General features: G+C 38.3%; 4 protein-coding genes across 4 annotated transcripts in view; all 4 read right to left on the bottom strand.

Annotated features, from left to right (window-relative positions):
• The window catches only part of LOC145771977 (uncharacterized), a 228054-nt gene that overhangs the window by 139294 nt on the left and 61214 nt on the right, over positions 1-27546 (bottom strand). The gene's annotated exons all lie outside the window — the stretch shown is intronic.
• On the bottom strand, positions 4710-6615 carry LOC145772494 (uncharacterized). The gene is made up of 2 exons (XM_082584369.1): positions 6468-6615; positions 4710-6019 (listed from the first exon to the last, which is right to left on the bottom strand). The coding sequence occupies exons 1-2, from the start codon at positions 6613-6615 to the stop codon at positions 4710-4712; spliced, it is 1458 nt and encodes a 485-aa protein (XP_082440495.1).
• On the bottom strand, positions 10855-27128 carry LOC145771593 (mitochondrial sodium/calcium exchanger protein-like). Its single transcript, XM_082583298.1, has 14 exons — positions 26989-27128; positions 25283-25438; positions 24565-24617; positions 21637-21694; positions 20422-20533; positions 19197-19364; positions 18054-18255; positions 17793-17917; positions 17380-17558; positions 15753-15885; positions 15454-15575; positions 14765-14999; positions 14139-14200; positions 10855-13817 (listed from the first exon to the last, which is right to left on the bottom strand). The coding sequence occupies exons 1-14, from the start codon at positions 27109-27111 to the stop codon at positions 13638-13640; spliced, it is 1908 nt and encodes a 635-aa protein (XP_082439424.1). The 5' UTR covers positions 27112-27128; the 3' UTR covers positions 10855-13637.
• LOC145772495 (protein FAM200C-like) lies at positions 12793-13233 on the bottom strand. The gene has a single exon (XM_082584370.1). It carries the CDS (start codon positions 13231-13233, stop codon positions 12793-12795), a length of 441 nt encoding a protein of 146 aa, XP_082440496.1.

The raw sequence follows: 27546 nt of genomic DNA on the forward strand, positions 1-27546 counted from the left end.
TGTACCGGTAATATAACTATATACAAAAACAAGAGCTTGGTAGGCCTATATGAGCTCACAGCGAAGATTTTGGTTCAAAATTACCTTCATGGTAAAGCGTCTAGCTAGCAAGGTTCAGTGTGTGTTTAACCAAAATTTCTAAAACTAACTCAGAGATGTATGAGTGTATAGGCTAGCCATTAAGGTTAGTTTTGAGTTTTGAACTAAACTTTTTGCTGTGTGAGTTGTAGACTGCAGCTGAGGAGAATCATCATGCCTGCTTAGTGCTTACAGTTTGGTGTAGGCCTACAACTACAAAAACTTGGTTCTTAGCAATAAACCCTGCTTAGCCTTTTTTTATTTGAACATAATGTTGAAAAGAATAACTCAAATTCACAATAAATAAATGTTCAGTAACACAAATAGTTGTACTACTCCAATTTTTAGTCATCCACATTTTCATCAAGTTGGATCATTTCTTCAACATCCTGTACCTCACTGACTGCAGTAGCTGATGCAAAAAACATTACCGGTACCTTATCATTTTTGTATTGCAGTGTGGACCATTTATCGAAGATCCCGGTGCCTTAATACCGTGCAAGCTCTGTGCAAAGTCAAAAACCAAAAAAAACTAGATTTACCTAAATTTGAAATAAAAAAACTTAAAACCCAAATGTGGTAAAAAAAAAACAGATCTAGGTGGAAAAACCAAGCTCTGGCATCCTTGCTTGCGTCGCTGTCGCCGAGCGAAGTCAGTAAGCACCACTGAAGCGTGACTGGAACGGAGATAAAGCGAGAAAAAAGCCAGTTTCTCGTCTACTAATGTAAAGTCTATGGTCTGACTAAGATTCAGCACTAATGCCTACCATTGCATATCCGAAATACAGCTTCCTGCACTGAGCTAAACCTTAAGTACCAAAACAAAAAATCAATGGCACCAAAATTTTACTCTGGAAGGCTCAAAACAGAACTTTCTTAACAACTGGAAAACACCTTTCAGCTTTAACCCAGAACTTTCCATGGAACCTTCTGAGGCATTTGTACGTTCAGAAATGGTACAAGTTGGCGCTAGAGTGCAACAGGATTTTTTTTGAAGGGGGTGGCTCATGGGTAAACCCGGTTCATAGGTCAAGGTCTTCCCCTACGTCATTGTCGCTGAGTGATTTTTTACTTGCCTTTACAAGATTTACAGATTTACGTGGGCAGGTTAATGCTATCTATTCCGATAATGGAAGCACCTTTCAGGCGGCATCTAAGAAGCTACCCGAGTTGATAAAATCCACTGAATTTCACAACGCCCTCAGACAGAAGGAGATAAACTGGGAATTTATACCTCCGTATGCTCCGGCGCAAGGTGGCGCCTGGGAAGCAATGGTAAAACAATTTAAAATTGCATTTTTTCACATTTTGGACGCTTCAATTCGTAAGCCTAAGTTTATTGAATTGCTTACGTACACCAGCAGTGCCGTTCGGATCGTGAACGAACGCCCTTTGGTACCTTTGAGTGATGACCCTAGAGATTTTACTGTCATCACCCCTGCTTCACTCTTGACCCCATACTTAGACCCATACTGTGCTGTTGGGCAACCACATGATCGTGACCAACTAAAAAGGGATTATCGGTTCAATTTGTCACTTTCTCAGCAGTTTTGGAGTAAATGGATCGATTTTTACTTGCCAGGGCTTCAGGGCCGGAAAAAATGGCAAAAAATGGCCGAGAATTTGGAGCCTGGTCAACTTGTAGTGGTGGGTTCTCTCCAAGACATTGGTAAACGTGGGAAGTATCAACTTGGGAGAGTGCATGAGGTAGTTCCACAAATTAGGAAAGGGAAGCCTGTGGTTCGTAGAGCCAAAGTTGCCGTCTGCAACTATGCTGAGAGTACGGGGAAAGTGAAAGTAGACTACGTGTTGAGGGATATTTCGTGCCTCGCCCCCGTAAAGAACACCTAAGTGTTAGGGTTTGAGCCTGGTTTTGTCTGCGGTGGCCGACCCTTGTCTGAGCCCAGAACAGTCGGTTATTATCGCAACTATTGTATATAGCGTCATTTAGCGTGTACCTATGGTACCAATTTCATGTATCGTCGTGTTTATTCTTATTGCTGTTCATTCTTTGCATGCCTTTTGTATTTGCGTATTAACTTAAACGTGAGTGATTCAAACAATTTGTGTATCATGTGTTTTTATTCATTGGCTCACAATTGTCGTCAATTCTTTTTTAGTTATGCCATGTCAGACGGTCATAACTAGGGGACGCTATGTTCCAGACAATTGTTCACCTAATCAAACGTCATATAAAAACCGTTCAAGTCTACTGAATATTACGTCATGGAAGTTGCTAGAAAATGTGCCAAAATTGCACATCGTTCATAAGACTTGTGTCAAACCTGTTTAAACCTGTTGAGGCCTGTTTCAGTTTGAAACCTGTTTAAACAGGAAACATTGGATTACCAGCTTTGAACACCTATTTTGAATTGCGTGACAATGTCTGTCACTATTGCGTCACAGTACTGCATACGTCAATTTGAGATATTGATATCTATTCTGGTCATTCGTGAAATGGTTGCTTGAAAGTTAGTCGCACATTTAACTGTTTGCTTAGTGCTTGCTAGCTGGACAAAAATTCCGTCTTTAACTAAGTAGTTTGTTCTGTAGTGACAGTTTTTTAGAGGTGTACGGCGTTGCATCTCGATTTCGATAGCCGCGGGCTAATTTTACAGGAATACACTTTTTGAAAAGACGTTTCAGAAGAGTATTTGTATTTTTTCGGTCATTACATTCAGACGAACGGATTCGGGAATCTTACGTTACAATTTTCCCACAAAGAGATTATGGTTTACCGCTGTGACCAGTAATCAAGCTGGTTGGTTGATTTCTGCGGCTTCTAGAATGTAATTTGTAAAAGGTAATATGTAGAATTTTGTTCTCTGGAAGATGCAGTCGTAAATGAAGTTCCTTTTTACCCCGAAGTTGAAGTTCTTTTCGTTGTGACGTAGTTCATAATGTAGTACGCCAGCATGCTAGTGTTTTGGTAGTGGGATTGTCAGTAGTTCGGTGTTCTCATTTTGATGTGTTCGGATTCTGTTCTTCTGAAGCTAGAAGTCAAGCTAATAAATAACGCAGTCTTAAAGAATTCGGTCTTGTGGTCAAGTATTATTCTGTCAAACCAGTCGATAAATAAGGCAGTAAAGAAGACTATCGTGTCCTGGTCAGGGCCTACGAGAGGGGGGTACGGAGGGTACGGCGTACCCTTGAGGGCCCATGCCTGTTTTTGTTGGGGGGCCCGAAATTGTGATTTTATACTTTACGCGAAAAAATGTTGTTTTAAAACCATCCTGATGATTATGTGCCTGATCTGATACAGACGTTGGCGATCATGGTCTTTCAAACTTCTCTGTCATTTGCCATTCGTATAAAATCGTTCGTTTTGACTGTTGTGTTTGTGGCCCATTGATTCAAGCTGTTTAAATAAGTTAATCTTTGTCGACCTCTGCTTCTTTTTCCCTGTATCATCCCCAATAGAGCTAATTTTTCCAAATCTCCATGTCTGTGAATATGACCTACAAATTGCATCTGACGCCTTCTAACTGTTGTTATTAGTCTCCTTTCTGCATTTGCCAATTTCATAACTTCGTCATTACTCTTCTTTTCAGTCCAAGATATCCTCAACATCCTTCTGAGAAACCACATCTCAGCAGCCTCTAGTCTTTTCTTCATATCTTTACTTATTGTCCAGCATTCACATCCGTAGGTTAGAATTGATTCTACATATGCTTTTAAAACTTTAATTTTGGTCTTTATTGTCATGTTGCGATTCCTGAAGACTGTGCTCATTTTACCGAAAGTATCCTTTGCTATGGCGATTCTCTTTTTAATTTCAGTGTCACTTTTGCCATCGGAAGTTATAATGTATCCAAGATATTTAAATTTTTCAACTTGTTTCACTGTATCACCATTGAGTGTTAGGTTGCAATTTGGATAAGTTTTCTTTTTTGATACCGTCATGCATTCTGTTTTTCTTGAATTTAACTCTAAACCCATTGCTTTACTGTTATTGACAACAGAATTTAATAAGTCCTGTAGATTGTTTGCAGATTCTGCTATCAAGACTGTATCATCAGCGTATCTCAAGTTAGTTATATTTTGTCCTCCAACCTTTACTCCATTCATATTTTCGATGTCTCTCAAAATCATCTCACTGTAAACGTTGAAAAGGTCTGGAGATAGGACACATCCTTGTCTGACGCCACGTTGTATCGGTTTGAATTCGCTAAGATCGTTATTTATACGTATTGCAGCCGTTTGTTCCCAATAGAGGTTTCGTATGATTCTGAGGTCTTTACCGTCGATATCTAAAGAATGCAGTATATGGAATAATTTGGCATGTTGAACCTTATCAAAAGCTTTAGAAAAGTCTATGAAACATAGATAAAGATCCTTGTTTTTTTCTATACATCTCTCTGTTAACATTTTTAATGTAAAAATTCCATTTCTGGTCCCTTTGTCTGGGACAAATCCAAACTGTGCTGTTGAAATTTCCGGTTTTAGTTTTGGTCTCAATCTCATCATCACGATTCGAAGTAGGATCTTTGTTAAGTGACTCATAAGGCTAATTGTTCTGTGGAGTGAGCATTCTGTTGCTCCGGTTTTCTTTGGTAAAGTTATGAATATGGAACGTACCATATCACTAGGGATGTTTCCGGTGTCATAAATATGATTTAAGATCACAGTGGTTAACCCCACTCATCTAAAGCTTCGAGAATTTCAACTGAGATATTATCTGGTCCAACTGCTCTTCCATGTTTTGATTTGTTCATAGCGATTCTTACTTCTTCTTTCATAATTGCAGGACCTTCCATGGGTTTGGAGATGCCTGGCTTGTTTCCGCGTTCGTCGAAAAACAGCTCTTCAATGTATTCACACCAACGCTGCAGAATATCTTTTTGGTCCATCAGAATAGTTCCATCATTTGCCTTGATGCATCCTGCTTGTGAGCAATACCTCTTCTTCCCTGTTACCTCTTTCACCTTCTTGTGTATATATTTACTATCTTTGATTTTAACATTTTCGATTTCTTCACATTGAGTATTTATCCAGGTTTCTTTAGCATCAACACACATCTTTTTAATTTTCTTGTTCAAAATTTTGTATCTTTGTTTATTATTCTTTGCTTTTCTTCTTTCTTCCATGAGGTCAAGAATTTCAGATGTCATCCATTTTTTTTGTTTCTCAGTTTTGACTAGTGGTATGAACTCTTCCAGTGATTCCGACACGCTATTTTTAAATTGTTCCAGTATTTTATCTGTTGTTGTTAGCCTTTCAAGCGACTCGTATTTGTTTTTGACTGAGACGGAAAATTTTGTACGTATTTCGGGATTTCTACGTAGTAGATCAATTTCATATTTCGGGTTTGGCTTAGTTTTCTTGCATCTCTTTAGCTTGACCCTCAGAGAGCAGACAACTGGAATATGGTCACTATCGCAGTCTGCACCAGGCATTGATTTAGATGATAGAATGGCGTTACGAAACCGCTTTTGAGCAAGGATATAATCGATCTGATTCTTGGATCTATCACCCGGGCTTCTCCAAGTCCATTTTCTTCGTGGGTGGTTTTCCGACCATGTATTAGTGATTAGATATTCATTGTCTCTGCACCATTCGATGAGTCGTTCTCCTCTGTCGTTCATTTTACCAAGACCGTGTGGGCCAACAATGTCTTCAATTCGTTCGTTTCCCACTTTTGCATTAAAATCCCCCATAATAATTTTGATGTCTTGTGATTTTAATTGTCTGATGGCACGCTCAACGTCCTCATAAAATGTTTCTGTATCATCCCAATCATGACTTGATGTTGGGGCGTATGTTTGAACTATTCCAATGTCAAAAGGTTTAGCTTTTAGTTTAACGACCATTACCCGGTCTGATACAGGCCAAAATCCTTTGAAAGTTGCAGATGTAGCAGAATCAAGTATTATACCAACACCTCTTTGATGTTGATCACCTCCAGAATATAAGATTTTGCAGCCATCCAATGTGGTTGTACCTGTACCAGTTCAACGAACTTCTGCTAAGCCAAGAATATTTATACTCATTCGTTTCATTTCCTGCATAACATTAGCAAGTTTCCCTTTTTGATACAAAGTACGCACATTCCACGTTCCTATGCGTTTTGGTTTAACTTTGCTGACAGTCGCATTATGACGATCGGGTGCCACCTGTCGCACATGGCAATCCCTTCCGAGCGAGGTGTTTACCTTGTAAACCCCATTTACGCTGTTCATTTGACTTCTTTTTATTTGTCTGACCATAATTTTCTTTGCAAAGATAGCACACAGTGGTTTGCAGTTGCCTTCTGTGTGGGCAGTGTCCTTACAGGACGAGGGTCCTAGCCATTGTACCTTGTTCGGTATCTTCTGCCTAGCACCGTGAGAAATAAAACCAGTTCTGAAACCATATCAGCTGCCTTTACTCCTCATCCGTCACCTGCTTACCATGACTTCCGTGTCCCTGATCGGGGGGCAAGGGGTTTCTCATACGTGCCCATGGTACGACCCCAGACTGCGGAAGGGAGGAGCGTCTTACACCATCCTCCATGGGTAATCCACAGGACAGTATAGCATACCCATGCCGCATACCCATGCCGCATACCCATGCCGCTACCCTTACCCATGCCGCTACCCAAAACCATCCTAAACGAGTAAATTCAAGCATAAAAGTTGTTATTCTTTAGTCCTGGGGGGCCCGTATTGTAGCAAAAGAGCCCGAGAAATAATTGAGTTCATTGCGCGCAAATTAGGGGCCCAAAGTGGTTATCTAATGCCTTACGTGCAAAAATGTTCTGTTGAAAGCACCCTAAATTAAATGATAGCCTTAAAGTTGATCATTCTCCTGTTCGGGGGAGGGGGCATAGGGTAGTAAAAGCAGGGTTCAGAAAAACCCGGGCTTTTTATGTTTTTAAAGAATCATTTGAAAAAAGTAGTTTCACGCTTATTTCACTTCAAAATGAATTTCGCAGTTGGAGCCGGAGTAGGCTAAATACTTTCGGAGCAGGAGCGGAGCCGGAGTAAAAAAAAATGGCCTCGTTTACCTCTGCTAGGCATGTGGTGAATGCAAAAGTTATATGTTTTAACAAGATGTTATGTTTGAGCCTTGGTATAGAGAGCTTGACTTGTACCAGATACATGGGCTATACCACTCAGTAACGTTAGCGGATTCAATATTTTTTTTTTAATACACACACAAAAAACAAGAAAAAACTACTAAATCCAACGTTTTCGACAAAACATAGTGTCCTCATTAAGAATAATTATAGGCTACATCTAAGAGAAATAAATAAATGAATTTGGAAATTTTACATTAAAGCTGTACAAGCGACACCTCTCAACAGCACCACCAACAACTGACATACGAATTCAATGCAGGATAGCCTGCACAAATTGGCGAGGGACAGATCACATGGTATGCACAACACAAAACACTAAATAATAGTTTTATTGCAGCCTAATGTTATTATTGCGCACAGATGTCCAATTCTGCAGTAAAATGTTGTATGGTGTGCAATACGCCTAAGTAAATATCAGGCGTTTTACCAAAGACAAAGGAGGCCCGGAGAGAGGGGGGCCCGGAATGACTCTTCGTACCCCTAGTAAAAATTTCTCTCAGAGGCCCTGGTCCTGGTCATTCCTCGCCAGTCCTGACCCCGGTTCTGCCCAGGAATGTCGCCGTCGGCATGGACGGCTGCATATGAGCGCGCGTGTTAAATGCCCCGTCCGCTACACTGTTCTTGAAACATGTATAATTTGCATGCAAGGCTATGAGTCACAATATATACAAATTTAACCACTTCTCTTCGTCTGCCGGCTACAGCCGACAGTTTTTCCCGTGCTAATTCTTCGGAAGTCGGCAAAAGCCGACAGATTTTTCTTGGTTTGACAGCGGGAGTCGCCTTTTGCCTTCCATTGCTAGCAGTTGAAAGGGGAATCACCGAATGGTTCTGTTATCTTCAGGCAATGATTCAGCTGTAATAAATCATAGGCGATTAAGAATATGGACATAAAAATAGCCGGACCCGGACATTTTTGATAACTACCATTTTCCTTCATAAAAAGATAGGTTACGTGTTTGACACTCCAAATCTAAAATTCGGCAAAATTCGGACATGGAGAAAGGCCTTTTTGACTGGGGCAATTATTGATCGGCGCGCCATCTAGCGGAAGAAAGACATATGTATTTTCTGTCGTGCTAATTCCCGAATTTCACGTGAAACAAGGATGATTAACATAGTGTCTAGTATTACCCTTCAGCAAAATTTGGTATTTTACGTTGATTCAACGTCTGGCGAAGTTGAATCGACGCAAAATAACATATTTTGTTTGCTGAGTGCCTCATGTAACAGAAATTAGGGTCCAATGATAGTGTAAAGACTACTTGTCAGACTACCAAAGAAATCCAAAGCAAAGAACTGCAGTGACTTCAGAACATTAAGTTTGATCAGTCATGTACTGAAAATTTTGTTGAGAATAATTTTGTTAAGAAATCGAAAAACTATTGAGAATGAGGTTAGCATGACTCAAAGTGGATTTATAACTGGTAAAGGAACACGAGAGGGTAGGCTATACTTAATTTCAGAACAATTTGTGAGAGTTACAATGCAGCAAATAAAGATGTATATGCATGTTTTATTGATTACGAGAAAGCATTTGATAGAGTTAACCATGAGAAACTGATTCAATGTTTGTCCAATATTGGTATGAATGGCAAAGACTTACGTTTTATTATCAGTTTGTACTGGAATAAAAAAGCATTTATTCGCATGGAAAAAGATTTGTCTAAAGGAATTGATATCAAGCGTGGAGTACGCCAAGGATGTGTACTTTCTCCTTGTCTTTTTTATTTATATACAAAAACGGTTTTTCGACCCATTGATGATATGAAAGGGGTAAAAGTTGGCGGCTTGAACATAACAAGTTTACGCTATGCTGATGATACTGTTCTGTTGGCTGAATCACAAGAAGATCTTCAAGAAATAGTGGACAATGTTAACTCATTTGCTAACAAATTTAATATGAAAATTAACGCTAAAAAGACCAAATCAATGATAATCTCAAAATCACCAGACACTCCAGTACTCCAAATTATAATTCACAATGAAATTATACAAAAAGTAAAATCTTTTTCCTATCTTGGACATTTAATAACTGAAGATGGGAGGTGTGACCATGAAATTTTGAGACGGATAGAAATTGTAAGAACTACATTTGGAAAAATGAAAAGTGTTTTAACCAATCAACGTTTAAATTTACCAATTCGTCTCAGGATCTTAAAATGCTATATATGGTCAACCCTATTATACAATTCTGAAACTTGGACAATGTCACAAAAAGTTAATGAGACTGTAATAAATAACCAAATACGTCACAAACATGGGCGCCGGCAGAAAAAATGCAGGGGTGGGAGAGAAGCGGGGGTTGGGAGGGCACAATTTTTGAAGCCAAATTCATCTTGTAAGCTGCAACATTGGTAAGAAAAATTCTAAATTTAAAGTAACATTTGAGTGGTGAGGTGCGAAAATTGTGAAAAAAATTATTATTAACATAATGGTTGGAAATGGAAATGGTTGTTGCGCCTACAGCGCAAAACTATTTAGAGAAATCAAAAAACTGAAGTAGAGTTGGTTGAAAACCTTATGAGAAAGTGTTTGCGTGGAAGGCGAATCCAATTTTTGAAAATTGCACCCTCGCGAGCAAATTACATGTAAAATCATAATCCTGGGAGGGGGTAAGTTCCCTTTCATTGCCTACACCCATGATCACAATCTTTTTAAAAAAAATTTTAATGCACGTATCTTTTCGTGAGTGTTGATTACGTGTATATGCTTCCTAAGTTGCATTTTACTTAGAGCAAATATTTACAACCGCTAGATGGCGCGCTATGAAAACTTAAAATGCGGTTTTGGGGCAGTTCCCCAAGTTCGATTTTTGCCGAATTGTGGAATCGTCCGTCTGACTACCAGACAAGCCTCCTGCAACCAAAAAATGGTTGTTATCGAAAATGTCCGGGTCCAATGTCACTTCTTACTCGCCTAAGTGAACAAATTCGACATATTTCATTAGCAGCCTATTTTGGTTTTTGAGGGGCTCTTAAAACTTTTACCGATGCCGGTAGGCTACTAATGTTTAAATTTACCGCTAATACCATGCGTTTCTGATGCCACCCGTTCATTTAAGGACATGGGATTGAACGGGCAAAAAAATTTTGCAACAATTTAGAAAACTTACGTGTTTTTTCGATTTTTTTGGGGGGAGGAGCGGTACGTTACCAAGGGCTCCCTCCTTGGGTCTGTTACTGCTTTGATAGATACACCTACAACAGGTTATAGGTGATATTTATTTGTACGTTTTCACTGTTAGCCTATCAATTTATTTTATGGCTAAGGACATCCTTTCAAACAATTTGCATTCTTGATGGCCATTTAGGTCGTGTGCTCTCGCGACCCGATAGCAACTTTTCGCGACGCGGTGGTTAGAGACCCCTGATTTACTGTATAAGTGGTCTACCTCTGATTTTCATCTCACACCTCACGAGGAAATCACTGAAAACGCTGACTGTAAGCAGGGTTCAGGGTTGGAAAAGTGGTAACCTGCAGCAGTGCTTTCCTCATTCGATTTCCTTTCTGGCTCGCCAACCATCGAAGTCAGATTTTATTGCAAAGTGCTAATAAAGTAGTCCAACAGCCTGCGGACAAGAAATTGGCTTTGTTTTGTGACACAACGCTTACGGCTTACTATGTAATATTCTGGGGTGGGCCGGTGCAACATCACCATCTTCCGTCAGCCATTGAATCAATGCACACTGCACAGGGTCGAGTCAAATCACAGGATTGACGTTTATTGCAACATGAACAAGTGGACTGTACAACATCGGCAATGATAGCAAGCGCAACAAAGTCAAGTAGCCTGTTTGGCTGATGCGTTGCTAGTACTGCCATCAAATCAAATAAAAAGATCTTGTTTCAACAAAAGTTACGTTGATGAAAAGCCCAACAAAAGCACTTTCCACCACCATTCGTCGTTCATCACCGGGTAGATAAAGCTACTTTGTAACGAGATGTCTTGAACGAGAGAAATGGATTGATAACGTAACTAAGAATCAGTTTCATGCAATTCAGTAAACATGTTGTACGTCGTAGGACATTTTGCTTGTATTTTTTTTGGCTCAAAATTTAAATTGGTAAAACTTTTAACTCAACGATACTTTTTTTTAACTTAAAAAACTACTTCACTTCCATTAAATGTTGTGAATTGACTGTTTATTGCGCAATAAATACCATTACGCCATAAATAGGCAATGTATTAATTCGTTCGTAAAAGCACTTGAGCTCCAATGATAAGGCCACAACCGCTCGATAAAATTTTGCATATTTCCAACCTTTTTGATGACTTCGGCAAAAATATGGTAAGTGAAACATACAACTGCACAATGGTTTTACAGAATGTTGAAGAAAATACTGCAAGATAGTGTTCATATTGCACTAAAAATTTACAGATGGGAGCAATTTCGCAAACAATACATCTTTCAAATAATTTAAATTCAGGTCTACGGCATTTTGATTCATAAATGAAATGACGAAAAGATTAATAAACACTGCAATTTTAAGCACGCTTCACAAAATACGCATCGTACCGAACACAAATTGTCCTTGCAATTAAGGCAAGGCGTTAAGGTAATACAAGAAAAATAGCGATTAAACACTGCTGTTGTCGCAAAAATAAAGTATCACAGTCTTTTCATTGTACGGCACAATCGAAATAAAACAATTCCGGATGAAACTTGTTTCAAACCAGTTTTGACTGCGTAGTCAAGGCCAGTGTTTCTCAAACTTTTTTAGTCCATCGCCCCTTTTCGTTATTGAAATAAAATTTCGCCCCCCTAGTTCTGTCACGTAAAATAAACATTGATAATAGAGTGATAGACAAATTTAGTTTGGGGGATTTAATCAATGAAATTGACAGTTAACATGATAATGTTCAATGGGACTTTTACAAAGTTTTGAAATGTTTGGCGACATCTTCGTAAGATAGAGTCGAAGATCAACCCGTTTATGAACTAGCAAACGATTTCTTTGCTTTGAAAGCATCAATGTCACAGACGAAAACCCCTTTTCAACCATAGCCTACAGGCCTATGAAGTAGGAAACGACAAAATCCACATCCTAGCTTCTTTCTAGAGAAGCTCATATTTGCCAGCAACCTGGCACCAGAACAATTTGTATCGATCATTTCTGAATTTCACTTTTGACTCATCATCTGTTTGCATATCAATGAACTGCTCTTGAAGTTGCTCTTCTATGTCTGTGGGCTCGGTAGAAAATGGTTGTACCACCCAGTTTGGAGCATGGAGGTCCAGGCATTGAAAATGTCCGCCAAATATGCGATGTCATTCTTTAAGGTAATCACATCTTCAGCTAAAGTCGCGTCAGTGTTTGATAGGAATTCGATAACTGAAACAAAAAGGGCATAAATGCGGCTCCAACAAGCACCTTTTGAAAGCCGTCTTATCGCGGTATGCAATAAAAGACGTTTAAATTGTTTATCATTGTGAACGAAATGATCTGTTGTTGGGAGCATACGTTTTTATCTTGTTGACGCATTTTATCACAATATTCAGTGATTTATGCAGTTCAGGATTGAGATTACGGGCAACCAAATGCTCACAGTGAATTACACAATGTATTGCAATAAGTCCAAGAATTTCTCTTTTCATCAGTGCACTGAACCCTCGATGCTTTCCAACCATTGCCGGATCACCATCAGTTGCTCATTGAAGAATATTCTTCAGCGGAATACCCTTCTCTTCGTAGAGGTTTTTCACTGCATTAAAGATGCTTGATGCCCGAGTGTCTGTGCGAAGACTGAGCGCAAAATCATTTCTTCTTCTCATATTATGAACAAAATGCACATATCCAAGCAGCAGCGATACATTGTCAGTCAAGGTGGATTCATCTATTTGCAGTGAATGGTTTGTCACAAGTAGAACCTCAATAAGTTGTTCCAAAACGTCAAAACTCATTTCGTCAATACGACGCTGAACTGTGTCGTTGCTTAAAGGTACAGTCCTCAAAATTGATGAAGCATTTTGTTGTACAACTGTTCCGATTATTTCTTTTGCAGCTGGCATAATAAGATCTTCGCCAATAGTATGAGGTTTGGCCGATTTTTGCAATGAGCAAAGATAGGTTATAAGAGGCAATAAGACCATTTTCCATTGACTTGTCAGTCCTGTTAAAAAGATTTTGGATAGTAGGCCTAAGCTGCTTTGCTTTTTTATCTTTAAGCTTCCTAAGGTCGCAGCCAAACTATGTTTGGATGCTTTATTTGGAACCATTGGACTGTTTATTGGTGGTTTGATAAATTCGCCCCCTTCGAGTGTTTTTGCCCCCCGATCGCCCCTTTTGATTTTTTTGCCCCCCTGGCGCTCGAAATCGCCCCCTGGGGGGAGATTTCGCCCACTTTGAGAAACGCTGGTCTAGGCGATCAGTTTTCTACATCTACTCACGAAATCGACATACTTAAATTTCGAGTATTTTGTAATCAATATGTCAAAAAAGCAGAGGTGAGTTCAATCTTCATTTCAAACGGACTGTGAGAAAACGCGTGGACGATTCAAATGACGTTTATACCAGCAAGGATTGCGACGACCAGAAAAGCAACATAGATGCAAATGAGAATACCTCCGTACACAGGAGTGATCTTAAACTTTTTGCAGGGAATTACAATGAAGGTGAAACACAGGCTGAAAATCACACCACCGCATAAGACAGCTTCAAGATGGTTAAAGGCAACCTGTAAAAGAACGCAGACGGTTAGCCGCATGATTTATTGCGAACATACTTGTTTCAAAGCTGGCAATATGACACATAAAAACACAAAAAAAGATTTTGAAATATCAGCACTTGCATTACCACGTATATAAAGATAAATCTAAAGACTACGTATCACTTAAATGCCAACTTCGCCGAGTCTTTCCAAAAAAAATTATTAAAAGAGCTGCGTTTCCCTTTACTTGAAGACAAGTAGTCCGGCTCAAGACAGTCAGGTACCAAGGCTTAAAATCAAGTGAAAATTACAACAACAACAACGTAAATACTGGTGTCAATCACTTACTTTTATGCTTCCATTTCTAATAATACTGATGGTGCACGGCAGTCCAACTCCAATAAGCAGGTCTGTGGTTCAGCAGGTTAAGGTCACATCAGAGAACACAGCGGTCAGAAATATAAGCTATGGGAACTAGAGAACACGATAAAAAATTTGATCGATAGACTTGTGCACTGCCACACACTACACACATAGTGAGTAATGCAAATCACAATAGGAATACACAACTTGGATCACAATAACATTCTCGTATGATCGCTTGAGCAACCGGCAACCTGAAAATAAACTCCCTGTCTCATCGTAAAATGTTGTTGACCAAGTCGACATTCGCTAAAAAGGAGTTCTCCAGGTTCAAACTAAATATGGGTCACAATTTACTTCACTCTTACTTCAAACTTATCGTTGCGTCAACGCCATACACAGGGGCGGATCCAGCTAGTAGTCTTAGGGGTGCGATTTTAACAAGACACAAGTAGGTCTACATTTATTCGACCTTGCAAATACACCGTGTATAAAGGAACTTTTCTGTGTTTTAGGCGATCACCCCAATCGCCCCTTCCTTTTGAATTCACCACTGGCTATACATTCTGAAGCTTCAAATTACAAAATATTTTAACTCAAGAAAAGGATACTAAATAATGGACCACCGAAGCAAGCGGACCAGCTCATTCGAGGAAATCCTTGCTTCGCAAGGGCTACGTCAGCAACTACGTCACCGATAGAGTTGCCAAAAGCGAGAAACGTCAAGCCCATGACAACGTTGCTGACGTTTAAGATGACGCCGAAGGTCTGCAGCAGGTTGACAATCTCATTGGCGATGGTGTAAGTCCATATGATGGCAACTACAAACCCGAAGTACGCGAAGATCTGCAATAATGTACGTTTCGTCCTTTTAATATTGATCCAACCTAAGTTTACACCAAGCATATGTAAAGCTAACTACCCAAACAGCAAAATCCGTCATTTTTACATTGATTCAACGATGGATTTTCTCCCTGGGTATTGATTGCTAATAGTATTGACATTGGATAGGTAATAGGTATGCCTATTCGATCAGGTAAGCCATGTGATATTGACACAGTCAAATCACACAGTGATTGCCACTATTTTATGTTACAAACTTTGTTCTCAAATAGTAACGGTTTCCTTTTCACGTCGCTGTAACGTTCAACAATACAATGACAGCGTGAAAAGACAAACGTTGCTCTAATGAGCACAGACTTAAGATGTAAAAACTACAAGTCAAATAAAATGACGATTTAAACCCTTAACAACTAAATACATGATGAACTGAACCGATTGACATTCAAAATAAACTCACCCACTGATAAGCTGGGTGGGACAAGTTGTTGGATGTGAACCACACAGAGGTAGCAGCCACAGCTCCAATGATGAGCAACAGAGCCCAAAGAGGAAAAACACCTCCTAACCACACGTCACTTCCTGGAGACAATCACGAAATCGTCACAATCACTACATCATCAGCACGTCACAATGACGTTATGATCTGGAGTAGCTAGCACAAGCGATTTTTTCAGGGGGAAATGTTTTAAATGCTATTTTAGTCAATAAATTAAATCGCCTGATATTGGACCCAAGACCACGAGCGTGATGACTTACCTTTTGTCGCAAAAACGCAGAATAGAGGGGAAATAATGAGGCTGAAGCAGTTCAGGGGCCTGTTCCAGCCCCTTCGTGAGGTCCCCAACGTGATGAGAGGGATAGTGGCTTTGCACACCAAATTCCAAGGCACCTGTTCCAACATGAGTGGACGTAAGCATTTCAAGTACGAACTTCTCACATGTCCAGGTTGACAGATGCAGAGTTACAAACTTTTGTTTATCAACTTAACACCACATAACCATAACACACTCCTACTTCATAATAATAACATGCATAACAGCAACTGTTAGTTGCAAATAGCAGTAACCAAGTATTTTCCGTAGTATGATTACAAACACCACATATAGCATCACCCGTCACTGTGTGACGTTTCCATGCGGCCAACATATCCACCAATGAGCATTGAGCACCCATAACAGGTTGATGTGTAAGACGAGTGTCAGTAGCCACCGTTGACAGCTTGCTTGAATAATTTTGCAAAACAACAAGCAAGATCATACAAAAACAAAGTCAATAATAGACATCTTCTGAAAACGATGGTACAACCAACTTGACATGCGGCTATACTCTCAAAGGTTTCGTATCTTTCAACGATATTTTTCAATATTCTATGCATTAAACGTCTGAAATAACCCGATCATTGCAGTCAATATCAAAAAAGAAATTGAAAAATAAAGCTGCTCAGTGCAGATAATAACGTTCCCAATATCTTAAGCAACGTAATATGTTATTTTTAAACTTTCTTAATATTTCTTGGACAGTGTTAGTTATTTAGATTTCAAACATGACTGCAATGCGACGACAAAGTCAGCGTACAGATCGTTAATACCAAAGCATGAGAATCAAGGAATATTTTGTTTCCTGCAAACAAACCATTCGATGAGAGTCAATCGCTACGATTCGTCGAGAGCAACAATACGTCATCAAGCAGCAAGATGTTGTGTTGCTTCAACAGTGAACGTCACATCCGGTAAACCGTAATAAAAATATAAGCACCAAGGTTTGCGTTGCTGCAAATTGCTATTTAAAAATTATTTGAAACAATCATTCAAGCTGATGATTTCAATCACAGATGCATTTAGGGTTGAGGGCTGAACGCTGGCAGATGAAAAAGGTGATATCAGGCAAATGGGAACGACAAAAACGAGGATGATTTGGGTGATGTGAGGTAAAACCTTTGGTGACAAATTTACCAATAATACGTTGAATAGTGGACTGCCGAGCTGGGAATACTGATCAACATCTAAAAGAGAATCGTCTGAGATTGTTGGGACACCTTAAATGAGAGGATGAGGAATGCGTTGTGAGAAAAAAATCGAAATGAATTAGTGGTTTCAAGTGCAAAAAAGACCTAAAAAAAGATAAAACATTAAAGGATGACACGGATGGTAGAAATGTTACCATCGATAATGTCAACGACAGAGAAAAAATGGAGGCGTCACGGCAAACAAGTGAACGACCCTGATACTTTTGGATGATATTCAGGCCCGAGTCGGAGAATGCAAATGAATAACGAAATGACTTATAAAAAACAATTGTTTAAAGTCAAATCGTAATTAAAATTCAGTGCTTTCGGAAACGTTTTGTTTTCTAGACACTTCCATTAAGCAATACACAACTTTACCTGCAATAATAATAGAACCCTGAAGATACAGTTTGCCTCCTGCCAATCTTTCTTTTTGAGGGGATTGATTTCACTTATAAACATGAAAGGTAAGGATCGATCAGTGAAGTCAATTTCCTCAACTTCTTCATCGTCCTCTTTATGTCCACTTTCCATCGAAGAATGATCATTTAGCAACGCTGAAGACGACACGATTTAATAGTTTTTAAGTCAAGACCATTCACCGATGTGATATAAGAGATCCGAAAAAAATATCACTATTGTTGATCTCTAAATTTTTCTTAATTTTACCAGTTTTCCGGCGAGAATTTTAAATTTAAAAACAAATAAATTTCAAAGGGTCTACAGACGTTGAATCAATGTAAACATGACAGATTTTGATGCCTGGGTTGAATCGTTTATTTTCTTCCCACCTTCCTCCCCATGATCTTCTCCTGGCAAGTTGTACCTGGTCTTTTGATGAGAAGAAGAAGGTAGACGAAGATGGACATCCACCCAATCCCCATCTGAATCGATGTTGTTGTTATTTTTGTTGGGACTAAAAAGCAAATTCTATAGTTTAAAGACTAAATATACGTTGCCAAAAAAACACAAAACCCACGTATTACTCTTTCAAAACGATTTGTATAAAAACAGGTGTGAGTACTTTACATCAACTGCAAACATGAACCCACCTGGATAGCGCAGGCGAGTCAGGGGCGAGTAGGGGTGTTCTTTCGTGGGAATCGGTAGGAATAGGAACGTCATTTATCACCGCTCCACCGTTTTCTTCAGCCAAAATTCCTTCTGCAATCTTTCTGCGAGCACGCTGTTTTTGATGTATGGCCCGACCGATAACCACCACAGCCACATAGAATATGTAAAGGCAGAGAAACCCTTCAAAACAATCGTTTGCCATCAGTCGTCACACAGTGGGAAGTCATCAGTACACAACACATCTTAAACGACGGAAAGTTCAGTACTGTAGTTACTTTTTAAATGGATTAAAACGATATTCAGTTTTGTACTTAGTGTATTATTACTAACATGGAATACATACACAATATATACCGGTATATAATTAGCGTAACATTTTTTTTGTACATTATTATAAATGAAATTTTACTGAAAATACGTTTTCGAGATATAAACTACGACAACCTCGCAGGAATTTCATAAATATATTTCAGAACAACTCAAAATACGACAGCTATTTGTCAGGGCAAAATTTTTAAGTTGTCTTTTTTCGTTGAGACTTGAAATAGTTGCGAGTGCGCTGTCAACAACTAACGATTTGGAACCAAAAGAACAAAATCAGTAACTTCAAGACACGCAGCTTCATGCTCTCGACAAATAACATGCTACTTGTAATCACGTGTGAATAAAGTGTTTAAAATTTACAGGTTAACTCCTTAATCATTTTTTTGACTTGTTGAAATATAAAGTCAACTGAATCCTATTGCCTTAAGAATCAGCCCAACATTCAAAGACCATCCTTTTTTTTAAACTATCAATTTCACAGAATCTGCTTCATGTTATATTTTAATACGGAATGGCCCGTTTCGGTGAGTCCGATCCCTTAACGGGGGATTTTTTCAATTTTTTTTTAAATTGTCGGGTACCGTAGCCTAATTATCATTGCCGTTTTAGGGTTAGGGGTTAGAGGTTAGGAACTCACCGAATCGGACTCACCGAATAGTAGCAGACCCATTTTAATAAGATACAAGAATCATATAATACGCCTTCTACTGTAGTACAACCTGTGAAACCGTTTCGCATGTGTCCTGCGGTTTACAACATGGATGCGTACACTACAACAACATAGTAAAAATACCAACCGATGGAATGCGGCAGTGTGATCTCGCGGCTGTACAGCAAACAAAAAAGCCAGAAAACTGTTGCGATGAAGAAGACCATATCTCTCATGAATGGCCTCTGCGCAATGTCAAAAGTTTGAGTCGTAGCAACAAGTCCAGCCACCACCGTGGTTACCAGCATAGCAGCACCTGTGGTAAGGAAGAACCGTTATGATTGGCGAATAATGACCAAGAAATGCTAAGTTCAAAGACATACGATACTTGGTTCAATTGATCTGCTGGAACTAACAATCTAACATAGCAACCATGGCATAAAATTCAAAGTGTTTGCTTTGTCAATCATAACGATGGTGTGCCAGTACGATAAAATTTATATTTTGAAATCCTAATAGTTGTTGTTATTTTTAAAACCTTAATTATGAGTAAATTTGAATGATTTTACAAAGAATTTAAATAAATCGCTTCATACAAACACTACTTCAACTGCAGTAGCCTAATCATTGACGAATACTGCTACGAACATCTATTGATCTGATGCAATGGATACAAAATAAACAAGATACCATCACACATCCTCTTATTTCGTAATATACAATTTGCGTCAGTTCAAAAGTGAAGTAGCTACGTGTTAAAAGAGCGGTAAACTGACTTAAGTTATCAAGTAGACAAAGGGTTAAGCTAATAGGCATTGTTAATAGCTTGAAGAGGTTAAGAGGGCCACGACATCACACAATGTACGTTGTTCTCATTGTATCTTACTTTCTTTTATTGTTGAAGTATTGTATAAAAGTCAACATTTGAGAAAAAAATAAAAAGTGAAAATCTTGAGTAGTGTTTTGAGAACAAGTGCACAAAGGAAAGGCCAGCGCATAAACGCAACCTTAGAAAAGAGACTTTTACTAAAAACAACTATAGTCTACACAAGCAATTCAGTCAGATAAAAAAAAAACAACAATTCACCACAATCCATCATCATTTTAAGCTGCAGTATGCAGAACTTTACAAAGCAAGCAACTGACAATCGTTTGTAAAAAAAATCAAGTAAACAAACATTAAACGCAACGTCAAAATAGTTTGAAGTCAATTTTGTTTGGCCCAGTACTACGTCTGCGCAAAACACGTAAACATGTCAACAGTCAAGTAACAACAAATTATCAAAAATTACTACAGATAACTGATATTCTTTCAATAGATTTGTCCAAAATTGACCTTGATACATAAGCTAGTAAAGACAAAACAATCTTACCTAACAAAGCGCCAATGGCAACCCCAGCAGCAGCCGGGTTAGGATTGGTAAAGGCAGCAATCGCACTGAATATATCCGGAGATCCATTTCCGAATGCCACAATTGTTAAGCCGTACCATGACAAAAGTAGTTAAGGAAAGAGTAGGTCGAATTCCTTTAAAAGATAGGCTACCCTACCCTGCCTATCACAAAGCATATTTCGTTAGCATCACACAGCCGTGCTGTTGATTTGTTGCTCATGTTTCCTATCATGCGTTCTTCTCACAATGTAACTGACAGTTTGTGGTTGAAATTAACAAGTGTTACTTCAAGTTAACAAGTGTTACTTTCAAATGCAGATTTTTCGCATGTAAAGCAGTTCAGTTTAGCGAATGCCGACAGTTTGATCAACGGAATTTAAAGACACTAAAAGGCACCCGGTTTGAATGGAACAAATCAACAAAAGACGCCATTTCTACCGTGGATTTAATTTGGATGTATTTCGATATCGAATTTATGCCTCACTTCTTTATATAACTACATAGTTACTATTTCAAAGTAAGTAGTAAGCACACAAAAATCAGCAGTCCATTGTAGCTCGGCAAATAGCTACATAAGTAACTAACGACCCGTGGCGCAGTTATGGAGCTTTTTAACAAGTTACAACAAGTCGTCCCATGCAGGATACTATAATTCAAGTCGTTTGGTGGTATCACAGGAAGCATGATAAAATCTGTACGGCGTATTAATACTAAAACTTGAAAGGCATTACAACTATGACATGTACAAAACGAAACAATAGTTTTATTTGCTAATTGCTGCATGCCGGAAAATACTTCGCGCCATCTTTTACAGTACCGGTACGTACAAGTATAGCATGAAATTTTCTTGTCGCATCGTAAAGCCATAAAGTTATCGTTCTCCAGATATGACATCTTATAATTACTGTATTTCAGCTAAATTTTATAAACGTATTTTAATAAGTTATGCTAACCAGGCGATGGCATTACAAGTCACCAAAGTTTGTTTCAAATGCAAGCTGAAGTTGGATATTTTGTTACTAGAGAAGTGATTTCTTTTTTCACGCAAAATATCGGTTTATCAAAGCCTCGAAATATGTAAGTAGATTTACCACTGGCGTCTCTAATTGCTGTTCTCCATATTTTATCTACAAAATCAACTCATGCAACCGTAGATTTTAATATTAGTTTTAATAACATAGAATATAAAGGATATTGCAATATTTTGACTCAGCTTCAAATTGTGAGCTATAAATTCCAACGATGGACAGAAGCTGAAAAAAGAAGATTATTAGTTTATCAGTGATCACTGAATAACAAAAAATAAGAAAACTAATTATTTTGTGTGATCCATATATATAACATGATGGATTAAACATTGCGTGCTACGATATTTCTTAGTAAGGTTAATTGTATATGAACAGATAGCTGTATGAGATAAAGCAGCGACTGCGCATTTGACAATATAATTACTACTAGTCAAAAAATCGTTCAGTGGATCGCAATTCCAAGTATGGTAATCACCATTATACTACGTTTGTTTGCCTGTACTCCGCGGAGGTATATTTACATCAAAACCACCAGACAATCTAAATTTAAACCAAGCTGATGCTGACACAATTTAGCACATCGCACGCGTTGGGCCCTTGGCGACGAACTTTGCCGTTCGTTTTTAGGCACCAGCTAGCGTTGCTCCTCCCATGTGCATTGTGTACCCAGTTAATGCAGAAATTGGCAGGTTTGCAGACTGGGTAGGATCACGGCAGTAACGGAAGGGTGTGTCCACTGTCCAGAGTATATGAGCTACTGGACCTTATCACATTCACATGTGGTGCTGCACGAATGCCTGTATTACGGTACATTCCTGGTGGCAAAATTGATCCTTTTAGCATTGATTCAATATCTAATCTACAGGCATAAAAGAAACGTGAAAAAGAAATTTTGCTAGACTCTTATTTGAAAGGAAAATAAACAATTTTCTCTGTTCCTCTCTAACTGTAATACCTAGGGTTTATGAATTAAAAAAATGTTTTGAAAAGAGAAACTTTGTTTCTGTTTTAACTTGTGGATGCTATGATAAAATGTCGTGTATTTATGTGAAGTGTATGTCAAGTGTTGTGCTGTTTACAAATTTACTTTTGTTTTTGTGCGGTGACGAAAAGTAACTATGACTTGAACTTGATCTACAGCATTTTTTGATGACTGTGTCGTAAACGATTCATTGTTAGAAAAACAAACCAAATGTTTCTCACTTTTAAACACGCCAAATTTCCCAACAGTCGTCAAAACAGAGAAGCGCTATATATAAACTTTCCATCCGAATAGCAAACAAGAAAAACAAGTATCGATGATGAAAAAAATGGAAGAGAAAGGCAGCTTGGTCAGTGTTTTTGTACTTTCGGTTAGTATCTGCAAGTGCAAACCCGATACTGGCACATCGCATTTAAAGTGAAAACTAACTCAACACTGAAAATAGATGCTGGAAAAATATACATGAAATCTCTACAATTTGAGTTTTGGATGTAAAACCTCTATTTGAGCGCCACCTCTATTTGAACGCCACCTCTAATGGAACGCCACTTTTAAAGAAGGGTTGAAAAATAGAGCGCCTCCCTCTAATTGAACGCCACCTCCAATAGAACACCACTTTGCCGTGTTGCCAATCCTGGGGCCTGACAGGTTGCTTCAATTTTAAACTAAAAACAAACGATTTTTAAACTAAAAATTACCTGTATATACCGGTAAATGTGTTTGGTGTTTTTTCTTTTCATTAATAAACTTTATTTCAAAATTCTGACCAGCTAGTCGAAAAGTAGAGCGCCAACCTCTAATTGAACGTCACCTCTAATAGAACACCACTTTTAAACAAGAGTTGAAAAATAGAGCGCCATGGCGGTGAAATAGAGGTTTTACGGTATATTACGTCATGTACAGTTAAATCCAATGTTTTAAAACGTAAAGTTGTTGAAGTAATTTATAGAGCTTAAATATTCACACTCAAACAAAAGACAACTTTGAGTAAGTCAGGGCAGCACGGCTGTCGCTGTCCAAGTGTCCAACCTGCTGACACAATTTGAGTTGTTTGTGACGTATTTTAACGTTTGAAAAGCAAAAACCGATTTTGTGTCACACATGGCGATCTAGCACAATGCTTCTTGCTTACGCCAGGGGGCAATGCTAACTGCTAAGACATAACACTGGTGTTTATCAAGACAGCAAAATCCCTCACTTTTACATTGATTTACATTGATTGATTCAACGTCCGCAGATGTTGATTCAATGTAAAAATGACGGATTTTGCTGTCTGAAAACAATACCAGGCACTCAGGCAGTGGGTCCATAAAAGATTTATGCTTCGGGTGGCACCGATCCCGGTCTCGTGTCAAAATAACATCACCTTTTCGAAAGAAGGTGTTTCGACATACATCATGTGATGCACTTTTGTAAATATAGGATAGTGGTGCTAGTACAGTTAATTTTTAACTTGCACAAGCATATTGCAAACACCAATGATAAATAACTTGTTTTAGTTCAATGAAAGCTTTTACAAACAAGCAGCAATACTTTTGAATGCAGCTTTGTTTTGTGCATTTGTATTAGAAAACTTCAATAGAGTCTAACAATTTTTTGGAGTAGTCACTTTAGGTGTGCGAATTTCCAATGGACGCTTTCACTTTGTCCTCGTACCGTTTTGTCATCTGATGATTGCAGCAGGATAGTAGCACGTTGTATTTTATAACAGGCATGCCACGTTTACACATAACAAGCAAGCCAATGATTATGCAACAACATGAATACAAACCAAGATATTTCCGTACATGAGCTGTAAAACTAAGACGAGTAGCGGTAGATGATGCACGGAAACGATTCAAACTTCTTAAGGTTTCAATACCATTGACACATTCTTAGTTGTTTGTACAAACCCTTCATGTTGTTGCGTAATTATTGAACCTACGTGTAACGGACTAACGTGTAATCGCTTCTTGTCCGGACAAACAGCAAGCCATTCAATGAACTGCATTTTGATTAAAAATAGTTATATGGGCTAATTTTAGAAAGGTCCGATGCAAAGTGAAAAAGCCAATCTGACATACGCCAAGGCGAAAATATCATGCGCTAAAAGCAACTATGCATCACTACTCACTATCCTTCAGCTGTAGTTCCAAGTCCAACAAACAAAAATATCAACCACACAGCCTGGTGAAAAAATGATTGTTAAAAAAGTTGTTAATACAGACAGAATGTATGCGTTAAATAATCTAAAAATTTTGACGTATGGGGCGATAGAACAACAATCAACAAAAAATAATAACAAAAAAAGAAGCCAAGAACAAAATTCTCAATAATCAATCATATCTTAACCGTGATTCCATGCCCCCACCAGTAAACTCTGCTTAAAACCCAATTAAAACCTGATAAAAATTAGGAAATTTTGAGTAGCAACAAAACAAGAACTTGTATACAATTTGCAGGTGACATGGGACTAGAAATGCGACTGCAACTTGTGCTTTGGTTTATCAAAAGAAAGAAAACTGACTGCAGGAGGTGTATTAAATAAAATTCTTCACCACTGATTTAACGTCTATTAAACTTAAACATTATGGCAACAGCCGGCCACAACACAGAAAGTAGCCATCCAATGCAAGAATCATTGTTTAAGTTTGGTTGAAGTTATGCCAAGGCAAAGGGATATCTCGCATTTATTTCCGTCAACGGCACATATCAGCACAATGAGTAGCAGTATGAACAAGCCACAAGAGTACTAACTCAGACAGCAAAACGTCTACAGACGTTGAATCAATGTAAAAACGACAGATTTTGCTGTCTCGGAATCAACCATCATCCAGCAAGCTGTAACTCACATAGACTGTTGAGACTGCTCCCAGGTACTTTGGTTTAAAATCACAGAAAGCAACTTTAACGTAATTCACAAATCCTTCATCCATGGCACAGTTTGCAGTGGTGTTGACAAAGTTGCACCACTTTGAAGAGTTGTGGATGTGATGATAATCCCTGCACTGTAGCAACAACAAAAAACATGTGAGGCAGTGTAACGTTTCAATTTAGCTACAGAATATCAATAATCACTCGAACAAAATATGAATTGCGTCGGTGCCGACGCAAATTTCGAACATCGTGTTAATCAGAGAAACCCGGTCAGCAAATCAATTCTTTTTAGATTGATTCAACGCCTGTAGACGTTAAATCAATGTAGAAAGGAACTGATGTTTGCAAGCAATTGTTTAACTGAGGCGAAAAAGCGTGTCCAATAGCGGAAAGGAAAATTTTAAGTCGCGATGTGAGCGTCGCGTCAGCCGTCAACACCATAAAAAATAGCTGGAGAAGTGCAACCTTGAAAGATCAAAACAAATGCATGAAACAAAACTAGGTCAGTAAAGTGTGCTATGATGACTCCCCGAGATGTTCTTGAAGCCGAGATACTGGTAATGTGTGAGAATTAAATCGAAAACTGATAAAAGAAAAGATGTTCAATGGTTGTGAATTGAGTCGCAAATATAAATATTGCGGCTATAACGTTCTCAACATTTGTTTCGATTTTCGTACAAACAACGTCACACAATTTTAATATAGTTGAGCAAGTTTACTTTAGTTTTATGATGAAGATTGAATATTGCTGTCAACTTTTCGAGGATTTTTTTGTACTTTATTTTCTCGTGTTTTATTCTGTAAAATTGTTTTTGTGTGATCAGTTGCCCACGACGTCTATTACAGCTGTTTAATTAGCCCACCTTACACCAGTGTTTTATGCAGCCGCCAAGGTTTAAGATCGACCGTAACGGTCATAGAATGTTACGTAATGAAAACGATTATGCAATTACGCTTAAAAATGATCGCTTGAAGCAGTCCATAATTTCGGTGTCCGACGTTTTCTTCGTAAACAGTTCTTCGTAAAGCAATTCTTCGTAAGCAATTTTTCGTAAAACAATTCTTCGTAAAGTTAATTCTTTGTACAACAATTCTTCCCAAAGCAGTTATTCGTGCATGTAATGGAGATTTGATGTATACGAAGAAATGCTTTACGAAAAATTCTTTTACGGATTTCATTTCACCAACAACTGTTTACGCACAATTGTTTTACGAAGAATTGCTTACGAAGAATTGCTTTACGAAGAACTGTTTACGAAAAATTCGCCTATAACCATAATTTCACGTCGGCATTGATATTGTCGCAGTAAAAATACGCTAATTTTGAAGGCTGAATAACGTGTGTTTATAACAGGGACAGGATATGGTATTACTTTGGTATAATATGTATATATATTATTGCACAAATATAAACTACAACGTTGCAAATCACAAACATTTCTGTAACTGAGAAACGATCACTGAAGAGTCAAAACAATGTTAAGCCTCATGACAATGCTAACTTTTAAATCTTTCTGGTACAGCCAATTTCTACTAAGCACATCCACCTTCTACTAAATCTACTTTATCAGATCCGTTCACAGTATAAGTTACACATTTTGAGATAAAAAAATGAAGTTTAGAGACTCAATTTTATCTGTTCTATTGTTAGTGAAACATCAAAGGGTCATTTTAAACTTACTTCAGCATCCTGGTACTTGGTTCCTAAATTGGTGCCAAACAAGCTCAAAGTTTGATTGGAAAGAGCAATGTCTTGCTGAGACAGTGGCAAACCAATTAAGGTCAATAATACGATGCAGAGCATTGCATAGAAGATCTTTGCTCTCTCAAATACAATCTCTTTCCAAGCTTGTCATCAAGAACGCATGAAAATGCTTCTTTGCTTCAACAAATCATCGAAGTTATGGTGGGCATTTTGTTTTCTAGTACAACTGCTTTACAAAATGTAAGAAAAACAAAGACTTTAGATTATACTGCTGGTTTCTATCTAAAATGCAAAAAAACGCAGTTGGTGTAAGAGAATCCTTTATTCGTCTCTTTCTTTTGAAGTTTAAAAATCGGAACCACTTCACAATTACATTTTGTGAATAACACAATCAAAAACCAAGGCAATAGAAATGCAAACCCATTTGACTACAGCCAAAAATTAACAGAAAGTATCTGTCAGGTTATGATTAAATCTGAAGCTGCAATAAAGCTTACAGGCTTAACTGCAACAGTTAGTAAAACATTTCGATTA

Source organism: Aplidium turbinatum, chromosome 6 (assembly GCF_918807975.1).
Source record: "Aplidium turbinatum chromosome 6, kaAplTurb1.1, whole genome shotgun sequence".
Classification (NCBI taxonomy): Eukaryota; Metazoa; Chordata; class Ascidiacea; order Aplousobranchia; family Polyclinidae; genus Aplidium; species Aplidium turbinatum.